Source organism: Lynx rufus, unplaced genomic scaffold (assembly GCF_022079265.1).
Source record: "Lynx rufus isolate CCGP_SWC_20201006 ecotype Redwood Valley unplaced genomic scaffold, mLynRuf1.p SCAF_7, whole genome shotgun sequence".
Classification (NCBI taxonomy): Eukaryota; Metazoa; Chordata; class Mammalia; order Carnivora; family Felidae; genus Lynx; species Lynx rufus.
Window position 1 is genome coordinate 24,137,170 of NW_025814889.1, and position 22,999 is coordinate 24,160,168.

The 22,999-nt window shown below is 39.3% G+C and overlaps 1 protein-coding gene across 1 annotated transcript in view; it reads left to right on the plus strand.

Moving 5' to 3' along the window:
• The window catches only part of MYO3A (myosin IIIA), a 226,806-nt gene that overhangs the window by 176,708 nt on the left and 27,099 nt on the right, over positions 1 to 22,999 (plus strand). Inside the window, exons 25-29 of the mRNA XM_047066241.1 lie at positions 2,008 to 2,119; positions 4,463 to 4,625; positions 6,168 to 6,291; positions 9,921 to 10,821; positions 12,626 to 12,770. Of these exons, the coding sequence (XP_046922197.1) occupies positions 2,008 to 2,119; positions 4,463 to 4,625; positions 6,168 to 6,291; positions 9,921 to 10,821; positions 12,626 to 12,770 (1,445 nt within the window). The remainder of the gene's footprint in view (positions 1 to 2,007; positions 2,120 to 4,462; positions 4,626 to 6,167; positions 6,292 to 9,920; positions 10,822 to 12,625; positions 12,771 to 22,999) is intronic.

Genomic DNA, 22,999 nt, shown 5'->3' on the forward strand with positions numbered 1-22,999 from the left:
TCAAGACAGAGAAAAGGGTCAACAATAGCAAATGCAGAAAAGAACACTTAGGATTATGATGGAAGACATCCCTTTAGAGTTCATCACTAAAAGATCTTTATGTGATTAAATAAGAGTCCTTATTACTATGTGATTAAATCAGATTCCAGGAGCTTCTGATTAATGGGAAGTAGAGAAATGGAGACAATTATTTTAAGCAATCTTTCAACTTCTCTGTGAAGCGGGTGGGCTACAGAGAATCGTTTCAGGTGAGACATACTTAGAGGGTTTGTCTTGAACTAAATGGAAGGCACCAGAAGAGAGAAAAGGGCTTGAAAAAGGAGAGGAGGAAGAGATGACCTCTAGAACACAGGCAGTGGGAGAGTGGATATCTCCTCTGAAGGAGAAGGGAAGAATTGATAATGGACAAACAGATCTGTAACTGAGGAGGAAGCCAGTAGAGCTTGCATCTCGTGGCCCCTGGTAAAATAGAAGACACATTTATCTGCTGAGAGCAGCGCGGAGGGCAGGGGCAGGTGGGAGATTTGAACAGGACAGGAGAGATGAAACAGTTGTGAGGATTGAGTGAGGAAAGTAGTTGTGGACACCAATCAGGATTCTTGGTGTCCTTGTGGACTCGGCTGACTCAGGAAGCCACAAGGTCATGGGGAGCGTGCTGTGAATGATTTTTCTCTGGCAGATCTCCAAGGCCTGACAGGAGGGCAGAGAACAATGATTGGCTGGTCCAGGTTTGGATGTTTGCAGACCATGTGCGACAAAAGACCAAGAGAGGGAGCATGAGAAGAAGGGTTGCTCATATGACGAGCCACGAGATCCTGGCTGGATCTGGAAAGAAGTAAAACCAGGAGATAGTTGGTGGGCTGGAAGGGTAGAGTAGCTCCTCAGTCACAACGTGTCCACAAGCAAGTTTAGTCCTCAAGTCGGCAGGCCTAAAGGATGAGGGGACGTTAACGGGCACTCCCTGAGGTTATTTGCACAGATGACAAAAGCTATGACCATCACTTCTTTCTAGACCATTCTAGGCCAGGATTCTCCAAAGAGCCTAACAGAAAAGAGTTCATCTGCATGTTTATCAAGGATGAAACTTGGTGGAGCTGGAATGTGTTCTTTTTAGAGGTTTTATCTACAGGCTCATTTTTAGATGAAGAAACTGACATTTACAGAGATTCCGTGATGTGTCCATGTTTGCACGGGTAATTAGTCTCTAGGATCAGAACTCAGCTCTCCTGACCATGCCACCTCACTCTTCCACACACATGGCCTCTGTTTTGAAATTCAAAACCTACCAAAACTTGATGCTTTGTTTCCTCTGGATCAGCAGGTTAATCCTGCACCAAGAAATTAAATAAGGGCGTGTTGGAAACCCTAGAAAACTGCACAAGATTGTTGACCATGGTCAACTGGTTTTTCTTTCTGTAATTCACCTGGTGGCCTGTTTCAGTTCTCTCCTGCATTAACCCCTTAACTCACTTCTTCCCCTCAATTACTGATGTATTAAACCAATAGAGAAAACCTCCAGTGGGACGCAAAGTATACCTCAAAGGACAGTGCTCGATGGTGTGTACACAGTAGTAGGAAGTTTGCAGAGAATTAAACTCCTTCATCCAATTTTAAGATCAGCTTCCAATGTGTTTGTGAAGGTGAAAAAATGAAATATTTCCCTCTGCTTCTTGCCACTGCAATCCTTCTGCTTTTAGCACCCAGAAAAATGCTGCTCCTCTTAAAATACCCCACTAACTTTTTTTTCTTTTTTAGTGATGGAGTTTTTGTGGGAGATTTCAGTGATCAGTGTTGAAAAGTAATCACTAAACTGAGAAAACAATGCTCAAATCTATACAAACGAATTGGTCTGGATTTGTGTCAGTCTACTTTAGGGTTCTGAGAAGGGTCCTGTGCATTGAGTCTGGGAATCTCTTTCTTCCCTGCACAGAACTGTCAAGTATCCACCAGGCTACTGAGGCATGGAAACTTTATGAAATACTAACCAGCACTTTCTCCCACTCGAAGGTACCATGTTCTCTGCTACAAGTGGAATGAAGAACCCCCAGTGAGCCCTGACACCTGTGCCACCATTTTGGAAAAAGCTGGTCTGGATAACTGGGCTCTTGGAAAAACAAAAGTAATGTTTGCATGTAATTTTCAAGGACAAATAATAATTGTAAATGTGTTGGATTTACTGAAAATTATAACATTTTCCAGTGCTTGAAAATATTATGGCTTTTTTATGTTACAGAAGCTCTAGCTTAAACTAGGGAATTAAGTTGACAAATTCATAAAGGTTTTCTTCTTCAGCAGAATTAAACACTTTGTTGTCATAAAGGTTTCTTTTAAGAAATTCAAGAAAAGTTTCTCTTGAAGATTTATCCAAAAAAAAAGATGAAATTTAGAGTGAGTAAATTTCATTTCAAGTAGTATTAGAAACATACTGAGATATATTCTCTTTTTTATCACCACAAATATAGTCTATAAATATTCAGAATGTGTTAATATATATTAATATCATATAATATATACAGAATATATTCTGTAGAAAATCATAATGATCTGAACAGGATCCTAATATTTTTTTCCTAATTCTCAAATCTGCTTCTGTTATAAACTTCAAATTTATCTGGAGCAAAATATTCACCATTGTTAGTAGACTTGCTATAAGTGTTTGGCTATCACGGTGTTTATGTATTAGACTTGAGACCGGAGAGATTTTAGCTTATTTAATCACTTAGAGAATGAAGAAAAAAAATCATAACAGATTTTGCGTATGGAAGTAAGATAGGTGGCTGCTTGGAGAAAGGATGCATTAGGCTCCTCAGATAGCCTCAAAGCATTACAAAATGGGGATAAGGAAATAAAGAGGGTACCAGGCCTTAGGGGTACACTGAATATATCATTGGGGGGAGGATTGAGAAAAGAGTCAATCTAAAGAAAAGTCCTCAGAGACTGACCCTTCAAGAATAACCACTGTCAGCCATATTGACTGAAACAAACATCTACATTAGTCGTGTCTAGGGGTGGAAGATATGGGAGAGAATTTTCATGTTTACAGAAGAAGCTACTCCTTAACAATTTAAGGGATTTTAAAAAATATTTATCTTAGACCGAGTGTCTTACATATTCAGTAATCCATATTTACTTCAGTAGTTAGCAAGGCGAAATTCTGAGCACTAAAAAAGATGTGTATCTTATTTATACCATTTTCTTTTAGATGATCACAAAGATGAATTTTGTCAGGCTGAAATCTCACGATTTATGGTCTGAAACACATGCCTAACTTCAAATGGAGTTTTAACTCGTAAAAAGGGCCTTTTGCAGTTCCAGTCCTACATGGTATTTAAGTAGCATTTTAAATCTGTTTGTATTTTTCCACTTCACCTTTTCCAACTCATTAAGATGAATAAAATTATTCAATACAGAAACATTTCGAATGCTGCACAAAAAAAAAAGTAATAAAAAAGATGACCTTTTTGAACAGACTGAATTTTAAATGAATTGTCAACAGTAGAATGGACTAAATAAATTAGCGTCCAGAGTCCCATAGAAATTAAAACTAAATTCCGTCAAACCCTGTAATGCTAACCTGCCTGTGGTGCCAAGCTTTCAAGCCATGGAGCTGCAAAGAGGGTTCTACTTTCAGTGTTACCAGTTCTTATGACTCAGCTGTTAAATTTGAATTTAAGTGACTTTCTTGGTGGATTCAATAAACTTTCTTTTAGGTGACTTTTATTAGTAAATGTATCCATTAAAAGAAAAAAAAACGTCTTCCTATTTCCTGGGGGAGGTTGAAAACTCTTAAATGAGAATAACTCCAGGCCTGCAGGCCCCTCCGTTTCTTCAATTCATTTCGATTTTAGAATGATTGAAAGTCAGTCCTCCTTTCTCCGTGGGGGCCACTGAGTCTAGCAGGAATGTTGTTCTGTCTGGGGCCATCTCGCTGCCTCAGTCCCTCCACTGACAACATGAGAGGCCCTGAAGGACGGTGCCCTGCCTTATTTACCTTTGTATCCTCAGCAGATGAGTACATACAGCAGGTGTCAATAAACATTTGATGAGTGAATTGCTATAGCTGTAAGTGTCCTCTATCTTACAGCTAGATTTGTAAGACTTTTTAATTTGAAAAATACAGTTGTCTTTTTGAAAACATAAAAATCTAGCTTTGTTCACAGTAGATGTTGCTAAAACTTTGATACAAGAGCTGACCATCCTCCATTCTTATTGGCCCAGTCAACAAAACCTAGTTAACTGGCTGCAAATAACAGTATGATTGCTAAACAATATTTGTTCTCAAAGAGAGGTTTTCTTCAAGAATACAAATGTAAAATGTAGCAAAATCCAGGCCAAACAAGCAGAAGATAGTGATTTCCAAAATCTGAAAAAGATTTAGAATATAATCTGTTCTTCATAGCGTATGACTATTTCGCATTGGTGTGCCCTAGTTTTATATGTATTTTATTTTCACTCTTTCAAGGTGTTCCTTAAATATTATCATGTGGAACAGTTAAATTTAATGCGAAAGGAAGCCATTGACAAGCTTATTTTGATTCAAGCCTGTGTCAGAGGATTCTTGGATTCAAGGAGGTACCAAAAAATACAGGAGAAAAGAAAAGAGAGTGCTATAATAATACAGTCAGGTAATCACTCAGATGGTCTCACCGTGTAACAAAACTTAATGTTATGTTCAGATATGGACATCTAATCTTATATTCAAACCCCCATTCTTATGTAGCTTTTGTATTTAATTCCAGACTCGGTTACGTTGATGCTTTCTCTATACTAAATCTAAATCTGATTGCTTTAGCGATTGGCACTTTTAATATTTGAATGTTTTGTTTTAAATAAAATAATTTAATTTTTAAATTTTCTGTCAAGCATCAATGAAATACAATTGACCTCTTGTGCAAGATACAAGTGATTAAATTAGTTACAGATCTCAGGAATCATATTATTATAATTCATTGGACAATAACACTTTTCCTATTTTATTCCAAAGGTTACACTTGCCACAATGTTTGACCACTTGATTAAATCTCATTATGTTAAAGGGCATCCATTTCTTTCTATTAACTGTAGGTAAATAATATTTATAATAATACTTTACACATTTTTATTAAAATGTATCAATAGACTTTAGATTTCACTTTCCATTTTTCAATAAGAAACTAAATTTAGAACCTGGTATGGTTCAGTAAAGCATCTTCCACAACGTGTTGAGTGGACTTCCATAGTAAAAACTATATTCTCCCGTGTAACCTGATATGCACACATACTACATGCAATGCACTCTGATATTTTCTGTTCTGGCTTATTCCACTTCATTTTTAGATGCTAGATTTGGCCCACTAATCCATTTTATGATCCACTATGATCTGCAGCCTGCCTTCTGAGGAGCACTGACATGGTGGACAGAATAGCTGTCTAACATTTGAGAGATTCCTGTTCCAGTCTCGGGTCTGTCAAATCGTAAGGGCTCATCTCTTCGGGGATTTTAAAGCCCTTAACTTCTCCCTGCAGCATCAAAATGCAAATCCCTAAAATTTGGGATCAGATTCTTTATCCACAGTTTCACAATTTATAAAACACTGAAGAAACGGTTTTTCACAACTCATCTGGCAGTGAAACATGACCTAATATTTATAGTCCTTCATCACTCCTAGTAAAAATATTGGTTTTCTGGAGAAATATTTGTATTTTTGATTATGGAATGCTGCCCTGACATGGGGAATGTTATAGGATATGTGTTATTTGCTCTGAATTACCTTTATAAAATAAAAAAGTTTAAAGCTGAATTCTGAAATCTATCTGGTTCCAAGGATAATTGGCCAAAAAGTCCAAAACATATTCTTAAATAATAGGGGCTTTCTCCTGTAAATAGCTGACGTAATTATTAGCAGATTTAAGCAAATGAATACAGTTTGTCTTTTTCAACAACTTAGCTAATCTCTTTCATTTTAGTTTCATCCCAGTACTGTCCTTAATGCAAAAGGCACTTTACTTATTTTCTTGCTATAGAAGAATCTTGTTAATGAACAATATTTTTTATGAACCTGTCCTATTTGGGCTCTTTAATTTCATTTTCCTGACATTGACTGTCAAAAAAAATTTGTTTCTATTCACTTAAGTAATGGCTTTTTCTTTATTCTGATTAATGCTACTCTGGACCTTGTATGTTTCAGCTGCAAGAGGACATCTAGTCAGGAAACAAAGGAAAGAAATTGTTAACACAAAAAACACAGCAGTAACAACTATTCAGACTCATGATCAGCAATTTGACTACAAGAAAAACTTTGAAAATAAAAGGTATATTGATGTTCATTTTTATACCATTTTGACATTATACATTTTTCAAATCTGTAAAGTCAAAATAAAGTTCACAGTCTTTCTTGTACCTAATCAGGCTCCTAATACCAGTGCATTAAATGTCAGTGAACACCCAGTGGCCACTCTTGTGTTCTTTATCCTATTTGGGAGTTCACTGGCATTTCACACTGATGACCACACTTTCCTTCCATAGTTTTTTTTCTTACTAGGCTTCTGCTGGATTGCACTCTGCATTTCTGCTCCTAATTCTGAGTATCCTTTGCTAACTCCTCCTCCCGTCCCCATATTTAAATCCTCCTCCACATCTGAATATCATCTCTGGGCTTTCTCGTTCATTCCCATGGTGTTAATAATCAGTATACTGTAACTCCTAAGCCAGAATCCAATCTTCAAAGCATGACACTTTGCCCTTTCTTCTCTTCAGCCTCCATATCTATATTTCTAAGTGCTTGTTAGCAGATCCACCTGAATGCATTTATACATAAAGCTGTACGGTAAGCTGTGAAGACATGTAGATAGATGAGACAAAATCCTGATCCTCAAATTACCCATAGAAACATGGGAAGGAAATATAACCAATAAATATGTGATTCTAATAACACAAGTTAACTCTGCTATAAAAATATGCAAATTGTGCAGTAGGGCATGGAAGATCTTGGTAGGGATTAGGGGAAGAGAAAGTATATAGATTTTGCCTCAGTGGTAAAGCTTGAATTGATCAAAAGAAGAAAGAGTGGTCTCCAGGGAAATGAAGATCATTCCAGCCCCAATCCCAGGACCCTTGTCTTTTTTTTAAATCTATTGGGATTCAGTTGACCTATAACACTGTGTGACTTCCAGGTGTACAACATGAGGATTTGGTACACATATATATTGTGAAATAATTACCACAGTGAAGTTAGTTAACACATTTATCACCTCAATAATTACAACTCTGTGTGTGTATGTGTGTGGTGACAACATTTAAGAACACCTGTCTTAGCAACTCTTGAGTCTATAATACAGTACTGTTAACAATCACCATGCTGTATATTAGATCCCAAGAACTTACTCATCTTTTTAAAAATTTAAGTTTTATTGATGTGTAATTAACATACAAAATTATAAGATATTTGAAGTGTGCATCATGATGATCTGATATGCATATGCATTGTGGAAAGATTCCCCCATCTAATTCATTACCACGTCCATCATCTTACATAGTTCCTTTTTGTGCTTTTTTGGTGAGAACATTGAATTCTACTCCTTTAGCAAAATTCAGTTATACAAAACCATGTGTAGTCCCATGTTTTATATGAGATCCTCAGACCTACCTATTCCTCTAATGGCTGGAAGGCTGTATCCTTTTTCCAGCCTCTCCCTCCTATTTCTTCTACCTCCCCCTCAAAACCACAACTGTCCGTTTGTGTGGGTTTGACTTTTTCTTTTCTTTTTCAGATTCCACACATAAGTGATACTATGCAGTATTTGTCTTCCTTGGTCTGATTTCTTGCCTCCATGTTGTCACAAATGGCAGGATTTCTTCTCTCTTGTGGATGAATGATACTCCGTTGAATATGTATACCATATCTTCTTTATCCATTCATCCTTTAATGGTCACTTAGGTTATTTCTGTGTCTTGACTGTTGCGAATGATACTGCAATGAACATTGAAGTGCAGATAGCTCTTTGAGATCATTGCTTTGTTTTTTGATTGGGGGGGAGGGGGATGTACAACCAGAAGTAGGATTGCTGGATCATATGGTAGTGCTATTTTTAGTTTTTGGGGGAACCTCCATATCATTTTCCAAACTGGCAGCAATTTACATTCCCACCAACACAGCATTCTCAGTACATAAGGATTCTCTTTTCTTCACATCTTCACCAATGCTTGTTTTCTCTTGTCTTTTGTGATGATAGCCATTCTAACAGGTGTGAAGTGATACCTCATCATGGTTTGGATTTGCATTTCCAAATGTTGAGGCCCTTTTCATGTACCTGTTAGTCATTTTTTCATCTCCTTTAAAAATGCTTGTTCACATCCTCTGCCCATTTTTAAGTTAGGTTGTTCATTGTTTTGCTATTAAGTAGTATGAGTTCTTCATATATTTTTGGATATTAACCCTTTGTCACATCTGTGAGTTGCAAATATTTTCTCCCATTGCGTAGGTTGCCTTTTCATTTTATTGATGGTTTCCTTTGCTGTACAGAAGCTTTTTCATTTTACGTAGTCGCACTAGTTTATTTTTGCTTTTGTTGCTTTTGCTTTCAGTATCAAATCCAAAAAACAAAAAAACAAAAACAAAAATATTGCCAAACCAAAGTCAAGGAGCTTGCCACCTATATTTTCTCCTCAGAGTTTTATGATTTCAGGTCTTATGTCCAAGTCTTTAAATTCATTTTGAGTTGATTTTTGTATATAGTGTAAGATAGGAATCCGGTTTAATTATTTTGCATGTGTCTGTCTAATTTTCCCAAAACCATTTATTGAAGAGACTATTCCACCCCCATTGTATATTCTTGGTTCTCCTGTCCTGAATTAATTGGCCATAAATGTGTGTGTTTATTTTGGGCTCTCTATTCTGTTCCATTGATCTGTGAGTTTGTTTTTATGCAGATTCCACTCTGTTTTGATTACTATAGCTCTGTGGTAGTTTGCTTATCTTTTTCTCATTAATTATACTTTGATTAGTATAGACATTCTCTGGGGGTGTTGTGAAGGTATTCAAAATACTAGCATAACCATTCGTTAAAATTATGGGTTCTTGGGGCGCCTGGGTGGCGCAGTCGGTTAAGCGTCCGACTTCAGCCAGGTCACGATCTCGCGGTCCGGGAGTTCGAGCCCCGCGTCAGGCTCTGGGCTGATGGCTCAGAGCCTGGAGCCTGTTTCCGATTCTGTGTCTCCCTCTCTCTCTGCCCCTCCCCCGTTCATGCTCTGTCTCTCTCTGTCCCAAAAATAAATAAACGTTGAAAAAAAAAAAAAAAAAGAAAAAAAAAGTGAAAAAGAAGCTTATGTGGCTTAAAAAAAAAAAACTAGAGAAAATGTTATCTTTAAGGAAAATCATTTTGGGAGGATATTGGTAAAGTAACAACTGTGAAATTTTGGTCAACATATTATATGATCATGAACCGTAGCAAGGACACTGCTTCCCTTTAATTTTGTAACATATTTACTGTGATCACCAGAGCTCGAAGGAGCTTATTAAATACAGCACATTAGCCTAGTGAACATACCCTGCTTACTAGTCTCAAATTTTGATATATTTTCCACAACCTCTCCTCACCCGTAGGTACTTTCTTTAGAAAAAGACATGTTTTGAAGTGATTAAATTCCTAGGGTTTTGATGCCTCATTAAGTGAAAATATGCTAGGATAGTTCTCATTCTAAATTGAAACTGGTTTCATCATTATTAGAGCAGCTACCACAGTTGTTGCTAGAGAGAACATGTGGGAAACATTTGATTAACGTGACTTGAGAAGTTTTTATTTGGAGGTTTTTTTGTTTTTTGTTTTTTGGGTTTTTTTGTTTGTTTTTGTTTTTTTGCCCCTGTTACTGTTCTCCCAACACTATACAGGTAAATAAGGTCCAGTTTAATATCATATATTCAGATGCAGTATGTTTTACACAGGGAATCTTTTGTGAAGAAACAGACAGAAAATGTGGTCCCTACTAACGAAACAGTCATTCCAGCTCCAAATAATAAAGGAAGTACATCTGCAGTGAAGACTTCTACTTTCAGAGTTGAAGGGGAAGCCATGATTGCTGTTGAAAGTAACAACAGAGGACATCAAACTCAGAAAAAAATGAATAACATGTATGGAGAAGAGGCTAAGCAGGAAGTGTATCTGGTGGGGGACCCTTGGACGGAAGGACAGCCTAAGAAGAAATACGTCAAAGACCTGGAAGAGAATAGTAAGGTAAGGAGAGTGGAGGAGAACACTGTGCTCCAGAATTACTACCAGAGGTATGCAGAGGAAAGGAATTTTGAAGAATCAAAAGTAGCATATCTAGAAAGGAAGGCCATCTCGGAAAGGCCAAGCTACCCAGGACTTTGGGTGGTGGAGAATGAGACAAAGCAACCTTCTTTAACAAAAAGTTTGGAACCCAGTCTTAGCCAAAGGTCGGTTCATCAAAATGGAGATAGCAAGGAAAAAGAAAAGAAGACATGTGTAGTTACCCAGAATGCACCAGTGTGCAGCCATCAGAGAAGCCATTTGACGCCTGGGTCGGTCAGAGAGAGGCCAGCCCAAGCCAGCATGCACGCCCAGGAGGAAGATAGAGCAGCAGTGTTCATTCAGAGCAAATACCGGGGCTACAAGAGAAAGCAGCAATTACAGAAGGACAGGATGTCTTCTTTTCAAAGTCAAAAGGTTGTTTCAAAACCAACAGAAGTAGCAACAAATACCCATGATTTGTACTCCTATCCCACAAAACATGAGGAATCCTGTAATATCAGGACAAAGAATGATAGAGACTCAAAGGCAGTTTTAGAGAACGAAGCATGTGATTTGGCAATCTTTTCCAAACAGGTATGTAAACAAACAGATTTATTTACTAGTAGAAATCTCTGGGAACTACACAGTAACTGAAGTAAATGTACCATTAATTAATAATTATTAATAATTATTTCATCTCTTTTTATGAGGCTGCAACCCTCTTTAATGAATGTCTCAAAGGTTTTGCTATTCAAATAGCCATAAATTTTTAAGACGATGTGCTGTTAGAAGTAGTATAAAATACGATGGAAACCTTCTGTAGTCAAGAGACTAGTCATTGGTTTATGCAGCTTACTAAAATGTTGACATTGGACAATGCAGATTTCCTTCTCTGAGATCTTTCACTAGAGTTTAAAAGAAAAAGAAACAGAAAAAAAGTGTTATAAATCCTCTAAAATCTATGCTTTTTCTGCCCCAGATTTTAAGAAGACATAATGAGGTGTCAAAATTAGGCATGTAGCCATGCTCAGGCATACATGCAATGAAGGTAGAAATCTACATGTTACATCGTGACAGTAAGAAACCGCAAAGAACAATTCCCTCTTGGAGTATATCGTGTGCCAAGAGTAGGCATGTTTTGGCTGTTTCTAGAAGGGGGCAGTTGGCTTTAGCACTTCTCATGGGTGTACATGGAACACTGATTACTTAGTACTATGGAGGGAGAGACCACAGGGAACTGCTGCTGGAAATGCCAATCCCAGGTCTTGCCTTCTCTGTAGGTGTTTGATCTTACGAGAATCACTTTATGTGTGACCTTAAGAAAATCACCTTTATTTTTCTCTTATGTAAAGTGAAGGATTTCAACTAGATGACCTCTAAAATGCATATTGTAAGTTAATATGCATCACCAGGGTAATCAATAGTATATACAATCATTGAAGAAATATCATTACGGGTTAGTTCAAAGAGGGATTGCCTAATACTTTTGGGTCCCCAAACTCTGCTCTTCGTCTCTGACAGTGACTGAGTCCATGCAAAAGCACAGTAGCCACTCTTGGGCACCACTTTCATGTTATAGGTGTGGCCTAAACATCTCCAACTTGTAGCTTTTAGTAGAGATCTGCCAGCCCTTTCCTGTTCCTTTTTTTTTTAAGCATACGGACATAGTTTAATATGCATGCAGTCCTTCCTTTCCTTGGTGCATACTTTGCTTACTCTAAAGACCAAACTGGGGATTAGAAACCTGACCTGCTACACATCAGGGACATTGAGGAGATGCAGAATTACTAAATCATCTCCATAGAGCTGGATAATAATGCCGTGGAAGTAGATTCAGCACTCCAGGGGGACAAAGCTAGAGGTGGAAAAGCAGGAGCTCCACATACAGCCCAGCAGCACAGCGATGTCCACAGGGTCAGGATGCAGACCAGAGAGAGGCAGAGGAGCTGGATGGAAAGAGAGGAGCCAGAGGAGAGGAGCCCTGACTTGAGGCTAAGAACACCGGAAAGGAAAGGAGGGGGTTAACACAACCAAAGGCAACCAAAGGCTTCTGTGGGCTAAAAGCAGAAAGGCAATTGCTACAGAATGGTACAGACAGAAGCCAGATCTCAGGGACCCCAGGGAAGAGTGATCAGGACAGAATGCCTCATGTAGCATGACATGTTTGGCAGTTTGTAAATGGAAAATGTGAGATGCACAAGTTGCACCAAGGGGGAGGCTTGGTCAAGTGAGGACTTTTTCGGACCTTGGGTTTTCAGACATGGTTCAAGGTAGGTTCTGGAGAAGTGCGTGAGAGTCCCAGGGACAGTCAATCAGGAATTTACCAGATCCTGGTGTACATGTGCAGCCCTCTGAATTCTTTTCCTTGATTTAATCTGACACATGACCTTCTTTTTAGATATCAAAGTTATCTGAAGAATATTTCATTCTGCAGAAAAAACTGAATGAAATGATTTTGTCACAGCAACTGAAGCCTCTTTATCTGGGTGTCTATCCTCATAAGCCAATTAATAGACGAGTTTCTTCTCAGCAGTGCCTCTCAGGTAAAAATCAGTAGTTAGAACTTCCTGAAGGGAAACATAGTGCCAGATACTCTATTTGTGTATTAGTTTCTGACCTTTATTCTATGTCAGGTTTGAGGTAACTATGTTCTAACTGTTTGGGGGAGAACCTTCTCTTCATTCCATTTCTCATGTGTAGATAAAAACTTTTCCAGAATGTTCCACACACATTCTACTTTCTCTGACTTCATTCTCCCCTCTTTTCTTTTTTCTTTTTTTCCCCCCTTCATATACACTTTAACTAGAACTTTTCAAATGACACCAGAAGGAAATAGACATGGAGTTTGGAGGAGTGGGCAGAATGCAGGTTTGATGAGAGGGAGCAAAAAAGTAAATATCTATTCCTTTGTCAACATCTGCAACCTTAAGTAGACTATGGGAGGTTCAAATCTCCATTCATATGACAAACCCAAATGCATTATTATATTTTTCTTCTGATCAACTGTGTCACAGTCTGCCCCCATTTCGCTAAACTGGTAGGGGATTCAAACTCAGTATTTATCAGGCCTTCCCCTCTCCAGGGCTGTGCAAAGACCCTGCGGTCTTATACATCCACCAAAGGACCGGGTAGAGCCTGAGCCTGTGGTCACTAGTTATTTGCCTACACGGTTACTGTTGGGACACCCATCTCCTCGCTGGCGTCATGACCCCTTCAAGTCAGGAGCTGTGCTGTTCCCCTACCCTCAGCAGGTACCTGGAAACTGTCAAGTCGGGAGTCTCACCTGGTCCATACATGCTTCAGGTAGCCATCCTTTCTGCAGCCTTATAACCTCCCCCAGAAGCAGCCACTGATGGCCCTGCTGACATCTGTCTGGGAGAATATTTATTTTCCCTGACTTTTCTTGGAGGCCTCCTGCTCTCTCGCCATCCCTACCAAGACACCTGGCATCACCTCTGCAATGACTTTGGTGTTGCCAAAGACCGGAAATCCTGCTAACCTCATGCAGCTTCTGCAAAAACCCCTTAGGCAAGAAATTACTAAGATGAGCCTGACTGTTTGATATGGGAGGAAGAGAAAATATCTTCATGTTCCAGTCAGTTGTCCTGCCACATTATTTTCAAGTCTATAGTTGTAGTGAAGCTTTGAAAACAAAAATGGCTCTCTGTATTTAAGAGTCTCTTATGGTTTACCTCCCTCTCTGTAATGTATTTTTTCTTCCCTTCCCCTATGGTCTTCTGTTAAGTTTCTCGAATTCCACATATGAGTAAAAACATGATATCTGTCTTTTTCCGACTGGCTTATTTCATTTAGCATAATACCCTCTGGTTCCATCCATGTTGTTGCAAATGGCAAGATTTAATTCTTTTTCATTGCCAAATAATATTCCATTATATGTATATATGTATGTGTCTCTGTATATAGAGAGACACATACATACATACAGACACACACACACACACACACACACACACCACATCTTCTTTATCCATTCATCAGTTGATAGACATTTGGGCTCTTTCCTTAACTTGGCTATTGTTGATAGCACTGCTATAAACATTGGGGTGCATGTGTCCCTACAAATCAGCACTCCTGTATCCCTTGGATAAATTCCTAGTAGTGCTATTGCTGGGTCATAGGATAAGTCTAGTTTTAATTTTTTGAGGAACCTCCACACTGTTTTCCAGAGTGGCTGCACCAGTTTGTATTCCCACCAACAGTGCAAGAGGATTCTACTTTCTCTACATCCACCTCCAACATCTGTTGTTTCCTGAGTTGTTAATTTTAGCCACTCTGACCAGTGTGAGGTGGTATCTCATTGTGGTTTTTTTTTTCTACCCCAGAATTTGTATTTATTTTTTTTTATATATGAAATTTATTGACAAATTGGTTTCCATACAACACCCAGTGCTCATCCCAAAAGGTGCCCTCCTCAATACCCATCACCCACCCGCCCCTCCCTCCCACCCCCCATCAACCCTCAGTTTGTTCTCAGTTTTTAACAGTCTCTTATGCTTTGGCTCTCTCCCACTCTAACCTCTTTTTTTTTTTCCTTCCCCTCCCCCATGGGTTCCTGTTAAGTTTCTCAGGATCCACATAAGAGTGAACACATATGGTATCTGTCTTTCTCTGTATGGCTTATTTCACTTAGCATCACACTCTCCAGTTCCATCCACGTTGCTACAAAAGGCCATATTTCATTTTTTCTCATTGCCACGTAGTATTCCATTGTGTATATAAACCACAATTTCTTTATCCATTCATCAGTTGATGGACATTTAGGCTCTTTCCATAATTTGGCTATTGTTGAGAGTGCTGCTATGAACATTGGGGTACAAGTGCCCCTATGCGTCAGTACTCCTGTATCCCTTGGGTAAATTCCTAGCAGTGCTATTGCTGGGTCATAGGGTAGGTCTATTTTTAATTTTCTGAGGAACCTCCACACTGCTTTCCAGAGCGGCTGCACCAGTTTGCATTCCCACCAACAGTGCAAGAGGGTTCCCGTTTCTCCACATCCTCTCCAGCATCTATAGTCTCCTGATTTGTTCATTTTGGCCACTCTGACTGGCGTGAGGTGATACCTGAGTGTGGTTTTGATTTGTATTTCCCTGATAAGGAGCGACGCTGAACATCTTTTCATGTGCCTGTTGGCCATCTGGATGTCTTCTTTAGAGAAGTGTCTATTCATGTTTTCTGCCCATTTCTTCACTGGGTTATTTGTTTTTCGGGTGTGGAGTTTGGTGAGCTCTTTATAGATTTTAGATACTAGCCCTTTGTCCGATATGTCATTTGCAAATATCTTTTCCCATTCCGTTGGTTGCCTTTTAGTTTTGTTGGTTGTTTCCTTTGCTGTGCAGAAGCTTTTTATCTTCATAAGGTCCCAGTAATTCACTTTTGCTTTTAATTCCCTTGCCTTTGGGGATGTGTCGAGTAAGAGATTGCTACGGCTGAGGTCAGAGAGGTCTTTTCCTGCTTTCTCCTCTAAGGTTTTGATGGTTTCCTGTCTCACATTTAGGTCCTTTATCCATTTTGAGTTTATTTTTGTAAATGGTGTGAGAAAGTGGTCTAGTTTCAACCTTCTGCATGTTGCTGTCCAGTTCTCCCAGCACCATTTGTTAAAGAGGCTGTCTTTTTTCCATTGGATGTTCTTTCCTGCTTTGTCAAATCTCATTGTGGTTTTGACTTGTATTTCCCTGATGATGAGTCATGTTGTACCTTTTTTCATGTGTTGGTTGGCCATCTGGATATCTTCTTTGGAGAAGTGTCTATTCATGTCTTCTACCCGTTTCTTCACTGGATTATTTGTTTTTCAGGTGTTAAGTTTGGTAAGTTCTTTATAGATTTTTTATACCATAATAGACTCTTAGATACAGAGAACAAACTGAGGGTTGATGGAGGTGAGGGGTTGGGGGGTGGGAGAAATGGGTGATGGGCATTGAGGAGGGCACTTGTTGGGATGAGCACTGGGTTTTGTTATGTAAGTGATGAATCATAGAAATCTACTCCTGAAGCCAAGACTACACTGTATACACTATATGTTAGTTAATGTGATAATAAATTATCCACAAAAAAAAAAAAAAAAAAGTGGCTCTCTTGCCCTTTCTACCACCACTGCTCTCAGGCCCTGGCCCAGAACCTCTTGATGTTAAGAAGCAGCTTCACAAGTCAGAGCCCAGATGCGCATCAGTTTGACAGCCTCCTGTGACCCAGGCCCACATGGCCTGCTGACAGTTGGAAGCAGAGGGGAAAGGTGGGGGCTTCAGCTTCCCTCTTGGTTATATGTGCCGCAGCCCTGGTAAATGTGGGGCAGTGAGGTATTGGTGGTGCAGGGAAGCCAGGGAAACCAGGCAGTATCCCTGAGTAAGCAGCTCAGCCCTGTCCTTAAAGGGAAAGGAGGAGTGGGGGAGGGGTGGCAGCTTCCTACGAAGCTGTGTGTGTGTGTGTGTGTGTGTGTGTGACATCTTTATTCATCTGTTGATGGACATTTAGGTTGTTTTCATATCTTGGCTATTGTGAACAATGCTGCAGTGAACATGGGAACACAGATACCTATTTGAGGTACTTATTTCACTTCCTTTGGATATGTATCCAAAGGGGGATTGCTGGATCATATAGTAGTTCTGCTTTTCATTTTTTGAGGTACCTCCATATTGTTTTCTGTAAATTGGTAGTGGCTGTACCAATTTACATTTTCACCAACAATGTACAAAAGTTCCCTTTCTCCACATCCTAGCCATGTGTGTTTCTCTTGGCTTTTTAATAATACCCATCCTGGGGCGCCTGGGTGGCGCAGTCGGTTAAGCGTCCGACTTCAGCCAGGTCATGATCTTGCGGTCCGTGAGTTCGAGCCCCGCGTCAGGCTCTGGGCTGATGGCTCAGAGCCTGGAGCCTGTTTCCGATTCTGTGTCTCTCTCTCTGCCCCTCCCCCATTCATGCTCTGTCTCTCTCTGTCCCAAAAAATAAATAAACGTTGAAAAAAAAAAATAATAATACCCATCCTAACAGATGTTGAAGTAAAATCTCATTGTGATTTTGATTTGCGTTTTCTGGATGATTAGTGGTATTGAACACCTTTTCAAATACTATTGGCCATTTGTATGTCTTCTTTGGAAAAATGTCATTCAGGTCATTTGTCAGTTTTTAAATTGGGGTGGCTTGGTGTTTGCTTGAGTTGTGTGAGTTCCCTGTATATATTGTGGATATTAACTCTTTATCTGATATTAACTCTTTATCTGATACATGGTTTTCAAATACTTTCTCCTATTCCATACATTGCCTTTTTATTTTGTTAATGGTTTCCTTTGCTGTAGTGAAGCTTTTTTGATATACTTTCCTGTGCTTTTGTTATCATGTCCAAAAATTTACTGCCAAAGCCAATGTCAAAGAGCTTTTCCCTATGTTGTATTCTAGGATTTTTATGGATTCAGGTTTTATGCTTAAGTCTTTAATCCATTTTGAGCTGAATTTTTGTGTGATGCAAGATGAGTCCAATTTCATCTTTTTGTATGTGGATATCCAGCTTCTCCAGCACCATTTGTTGAAGAAATTGCCTTTTCCCCTTTGTGTATTCAGGTGCCCATATCAAAACATATATGCTTGGGTTCATTTCTGGTTTCTCTGTTCTGTTCCTTTGGTCTAGGTGCCTGTTTTTATGCCAATATCATACTCTTTTTGATTACTATAACTTTATAATACAGCTTGAAATTAGGAAGTATAATGCTTCCAGTTCTGTTTTTCTTTCTCAAAATTGCTTTGTCAGGGACTTTGAAGAGACCTAAATGGTTAGAATATGATTAGAAAGTCAAATTAGTTCACTTTATTCTTCAATCTGACATTTTTTTTAATATGAAATTTATTGTCAAACTGGTTTCCATACAACACCCAGTGCTCATCCCAAAAGGTGCCCTCCTCAATACCCATCACCCACCCCCCATCTACCCTCAGTTTGTTCTCAGTTTTTAAGAGTCTCTTATGCTTTGGCTCTCTCCCTCTCTAACCTCTTTTTTTTTTCTTCCCCTCCCCCACGGACTTCTGTTAAGTTTCTCAGGATCCACATAAGAGTGAAACCATATGGTATCTGTCTTTCTCTGTATAGCTTATTTCACTTAGCATAACACTCTCCAGTTCCATCCGCGTTGCTACAAAAGGCCAGATTTCATTCTTTCTCATTGCCATGTAGTATTCTATTGTGTATATAAACCACAATTTCTTTATCCATTCATCAGTTGATGGACATTTAGGCTCTTTCCATAATTTGGCTATTGTTGAGAGTGTTGCTATAAACACTGGGGTACAAGTGCCTCTATGCATCAGCACTCCTGTATCCCTTGGGTAAATTCCTAGCAGTGCTATTGCTGGGTCATAGGGTAGGTCTATTTTTAATTTTCTGAGGAACCTCCACACTGTTTTCCAGAGTGGCCGCACCAGTTTGCATTCCCACCAACAGTGCAAGAGGGTTCCCGTTTCTCCACATCCTCTCCAGCATCTATAGTCTCCTGATTTGTTCATTTTAGCCACTCTGACTGGCATGAGATGATATCTGAGTGTGGTTTTGATTTGTATTTCCCTGATGAGGAGTGATGTTGAGCATCTTTTCATGTGCCTGTTTGCCATCTGGATGTCTTCTTTAGAGAAGTGTCTATTCATGTTTTCTGCCCATTTCTTCACTGGATTATTTGTTTTTAAATGGACCTAACAAAAATATCAGAGATAAATTTTTGGCTTCTAGGGGGAGAATTGTTATTCAGTGACATTTCTTTGACCCCAGGTTTAGAGGGAGCGCTTTTTGTTCTGAACACACGTAGAGAGGTTACATATTATACTCCACTGCTTTAAGGCTAACTTGGCAAACATCTGAGTTGTCCTGTGTCCCTGAGAGTAGCAGAGGAAGAGCCTGCAAGAGAGCGTGAAGTGGCCTGAGGACCAAGAGGATCTGGGTGGACCTGACAACCCAGAACAAAGGAGAAAGGGAGGACATTGGCAGAAGTAGTAGATGCCAATGACCAGAGACTAGATAGCAGTCACTCTCAGCAGATGCTGATGAAAATCTGGGAATAACTACAGAGCAGATGGACTATTTTCATTGACACCATGAAGCTGTAAAAGTCTGCCAACCCCAACCTAGATGTGACCCGGGGAGAAAAGAGGAGTGTCAGAAACCTAAAATTACTAAGTTTACTCATAAGACATTAAGAAAATTGAAAGAGACTGAGTTTAACTAGGATTCGTTAAAAATAACGTTAACAGTAGAAGGGCACCTGGGTGACTCAGTCGGTTAAGCGTCTGACACTTGGTTTCAGCTCAGGTCACGATCTCACAGTTCGTGGGATTGAGCCCCACATCAGACTCCATACTATCAGCTTCAGATTCCCTCTCTCCCTCTTTCTATACCCCTACCCTGCTTGCACACTCACACATACTCTTTCTCAAAATAAATAAACTTATAAAAAATAACGTAACAGTAGAAAATGGAAACGAACACCAAGAGGTAAAAATTAAGTCTGGTTTTAAGAAACTCAGGTTACATTTTTGTACATCTGAATTGTTGTACAGTGGATACTCAACCCCGCTATAGACAACTGCATTTTTGAAAGATCCTTTGGATTGCATTATAGGGATAGAATTTGATAGCACAAAGGATAAACGTGGAAGACGAGCAAGAGATGATGGTGGTTCAGATGCAGTGAGGCTGAGGAGGTAAACAGAAGCAGAGGTTAGTCAACAGACAGGTGGATAAGTGCGTAGCACCTGAAACCGTGAGGTCATTCAGGAAGTCCACCAATCGCAAGAGAAGAAAGTCTAGAGCAAGAGTTCAGACACATACAGATCAGGGAGAGAGGAACCAGCAAAGAGGAGCAACCAGAGAGCTGGGAAGAACACCACAGAGCCTAGCACCTTAGAAGCCCCAGTAAGAAGGTTTTTAGGGTGTTATGTAGAATGATACTGACCGAACAAGAAGAGAATTATAAAGTCTCCACTGAATTCCCTATGCATTAGGAATTACTTACTAAACTCCCCAGAGTTTTTTTAATATTAGAATAGATACAAATGGAAAAGGGGATGCAAATGTTCATTGTGCTGCATTTTGGGAGATCACACTCACAACATCTGCTAGGCTTTATCATTGGGTATAGTCTGTGTTCGTATATTTTAGTGATCTCTGCAAGTTTAAAAAATTTCTTGACTAGTCTATGAAAGTTTATGGCAAATATAAAGAATTCCAACTGAGGTCACACACTGAGCCAGATATTGCTTGGTCAGTATTTAATCCCTGCAATGGTTCTAGATCCATTTCATTGTACCTTTGGATGGGCTTGTCTCACCTCAGGATAGGAAAACTCCAACCTAAGTTTTGGACTCTTGTTTTCTTTATAAAACAGCACAAGTTTGCCAATCTCCTAACTACATTTATTTTTTTAATGTTTGTTTACTTTTGAGAGAGAGGGAGACAGAGCACAAGCAGAAGAGGGGCAGAGAGAGACGGAGACACAGAATCCGCAGCAGGCTTCAGGCTCTGAGCTGTCCACACAGAGCCCGACATGGGGCTCGAACCCACAGGCCCCAAGATCTGACCTGAACTGAAGTTGGACGCTTAGCTGACTGAGCCACCCAAACGTCCCCCTTCTAACCACATTTAAACCAGGAATTCCTACCACCCATTCCCTATTCCTCCAGCTCTAGTGACTTTCTCAGTTTTCTTCATACACCTTCAGGCATCACAAAGTTCACACAGGTAGGCAGGTGCACACTTGGAGGAAATAGATTATCAGTTAAATAAGTCAGCATGTACTTATTTAACTTCAGAGTTATTTGGTGTCGATTAGTGTTTTCCTCCTCAAAGAGATTTTCAACCCTATGCCATGTCATATGCTACTGTGCACTCATTTTTCTGTTACCCTAGCATACCTTCATCACACAGTAGACGTTCAGTAACTGCTTATTAATTGGCCAGAAAGCTGTTTAATTTCCTCCTTGAATTACAGTGGAACAAACTATAGTGACCAGAGGAGTGAAAATTTGAAAGTATGGTTTTTATAAAAACAAAAAAATGTAACATTACATTCTTTATTTTTTTTTAAGTTTATTTATTTTGAGAGAGAGAGAGCACAAGGCAGGGAGGAAACAGAAAGAGGGAGAGAGAGAGAATCCCAAGAAGGCTCCACACTGTCAGCGCAGAGCCCAGCGTGGGGCTTGAACTCACGAACCATGAGATCGTGACCTGAGCCAAAATCAAGAGTCAACAGTTTAACCGACTGAGCCACCCAGGCGCCCCACATTACATTCTTTAAATGTTCGTGGATTTGTGTATATTATCTGATTTTAAACTCCTCCAGTCAGAAAGAAAAAAAGTTCTATAATATATAGCCGACCTGTCTCCTTAGACCAACAGGATAACCAACCCCCGAATTTGGCACCTTGCAGTCCAAGCAGCTGCCCTCACCTGTGGAGGCAGATTTAGCTGATGCGCTCTTAGTTTAGGTTCAGCAGGCCACCCCTACAGTACTGACCTTCATGGCAAACCATGCCCCGCCCCATGAAAAATTTCACTTGGGAAAACAAAATCAAGCTCATTTACAAATAACTCCGTCATTAAAATAAGGCTAAGAGTCATCTGAAATTTTAATTCTCTCACGATTCTCACAAATCCATAGGCACCTTCAACTATTTGCTACACCGAACTCTGTTGTAAGAACTCAGTAAGCCGTAGGTGGATTATATAATATAGCTGGGGAAACTTCTTACCTATTCTAAAGAAAGCCCTAGAAAACATGGATAGTCCAGGAAGATAATTAAGTTTTTCAAATTAATTCTAACAAGCTCTAACCTTATTCTGCAAGGTTTCTTTTTCTGGGAGACGTATCTTTTTAATGTGCACAAGTGTCGAGGTAAAATAATGTCCAAATGAAAACTGAGCATCTAGTTATGAAGTTTAAAAATAAAATAAGGTAAGCACATGAACTACTTATTTTATATCTTTGTTTTGGTAACAGTTGTAATAAATTGAAACTGATATGAGCTAATTGTACCTGCATTTTTGTTGAGAGAAATGTAGTGTAGGATATGTGTAACTGGAGCATGGCCGTTGGGTCATAGATCCTAATAAATGCTGTTGTATTCATAAGTATACAATGACATTGCATTATTACTCCCTGAATAGTGTGGTGGTGGGGGGGGGATGTTTTTCTTCTTAATTATGGTACACCTGGCGATTTGTTTTGACCACTGTGAAGAGAAGAAAAAAGATTAATTCTAGGACAAATAAATTCGGGTAACACAAAAGCATATTCTCTTTCTCTCCTTTTACAAAGAAGCTATGACTATCCAACAGGCTGTAATTTTTTAATGGGTTGCAAGGTTAACAAATAAGAATGCTATTGTAATTCCCATGCTTCATCTACGTAATATCAACAGAAAATTCAACACTAGATCAAAGCTGCCCCTTGCCATGCACACAAACAGTGGATATAATACAAATGCTTTTATGTTGCTTTCAGAGTAAATGTCAGGGGGGACAAAACTTACAATTTTCCATTTATTTCTAAATTTTTATGGCATTTAGATCCATGCAATAATGCTTTCTATTTTCAGTTACTATGATGTAGGTTTGATCTGCTTTATTTTTAAGGACTGCCTGTCATCTTGCCATTTAATGCTGGCACCTAGAAATGCATTTTGCAAACTATCCAAGAATAGATGTCCTCCTGCATCTATAAACATGCTTACATTCATGTGAAAGCCAGGTAGTTCAAATAATGCTGGGTTATATATTTTA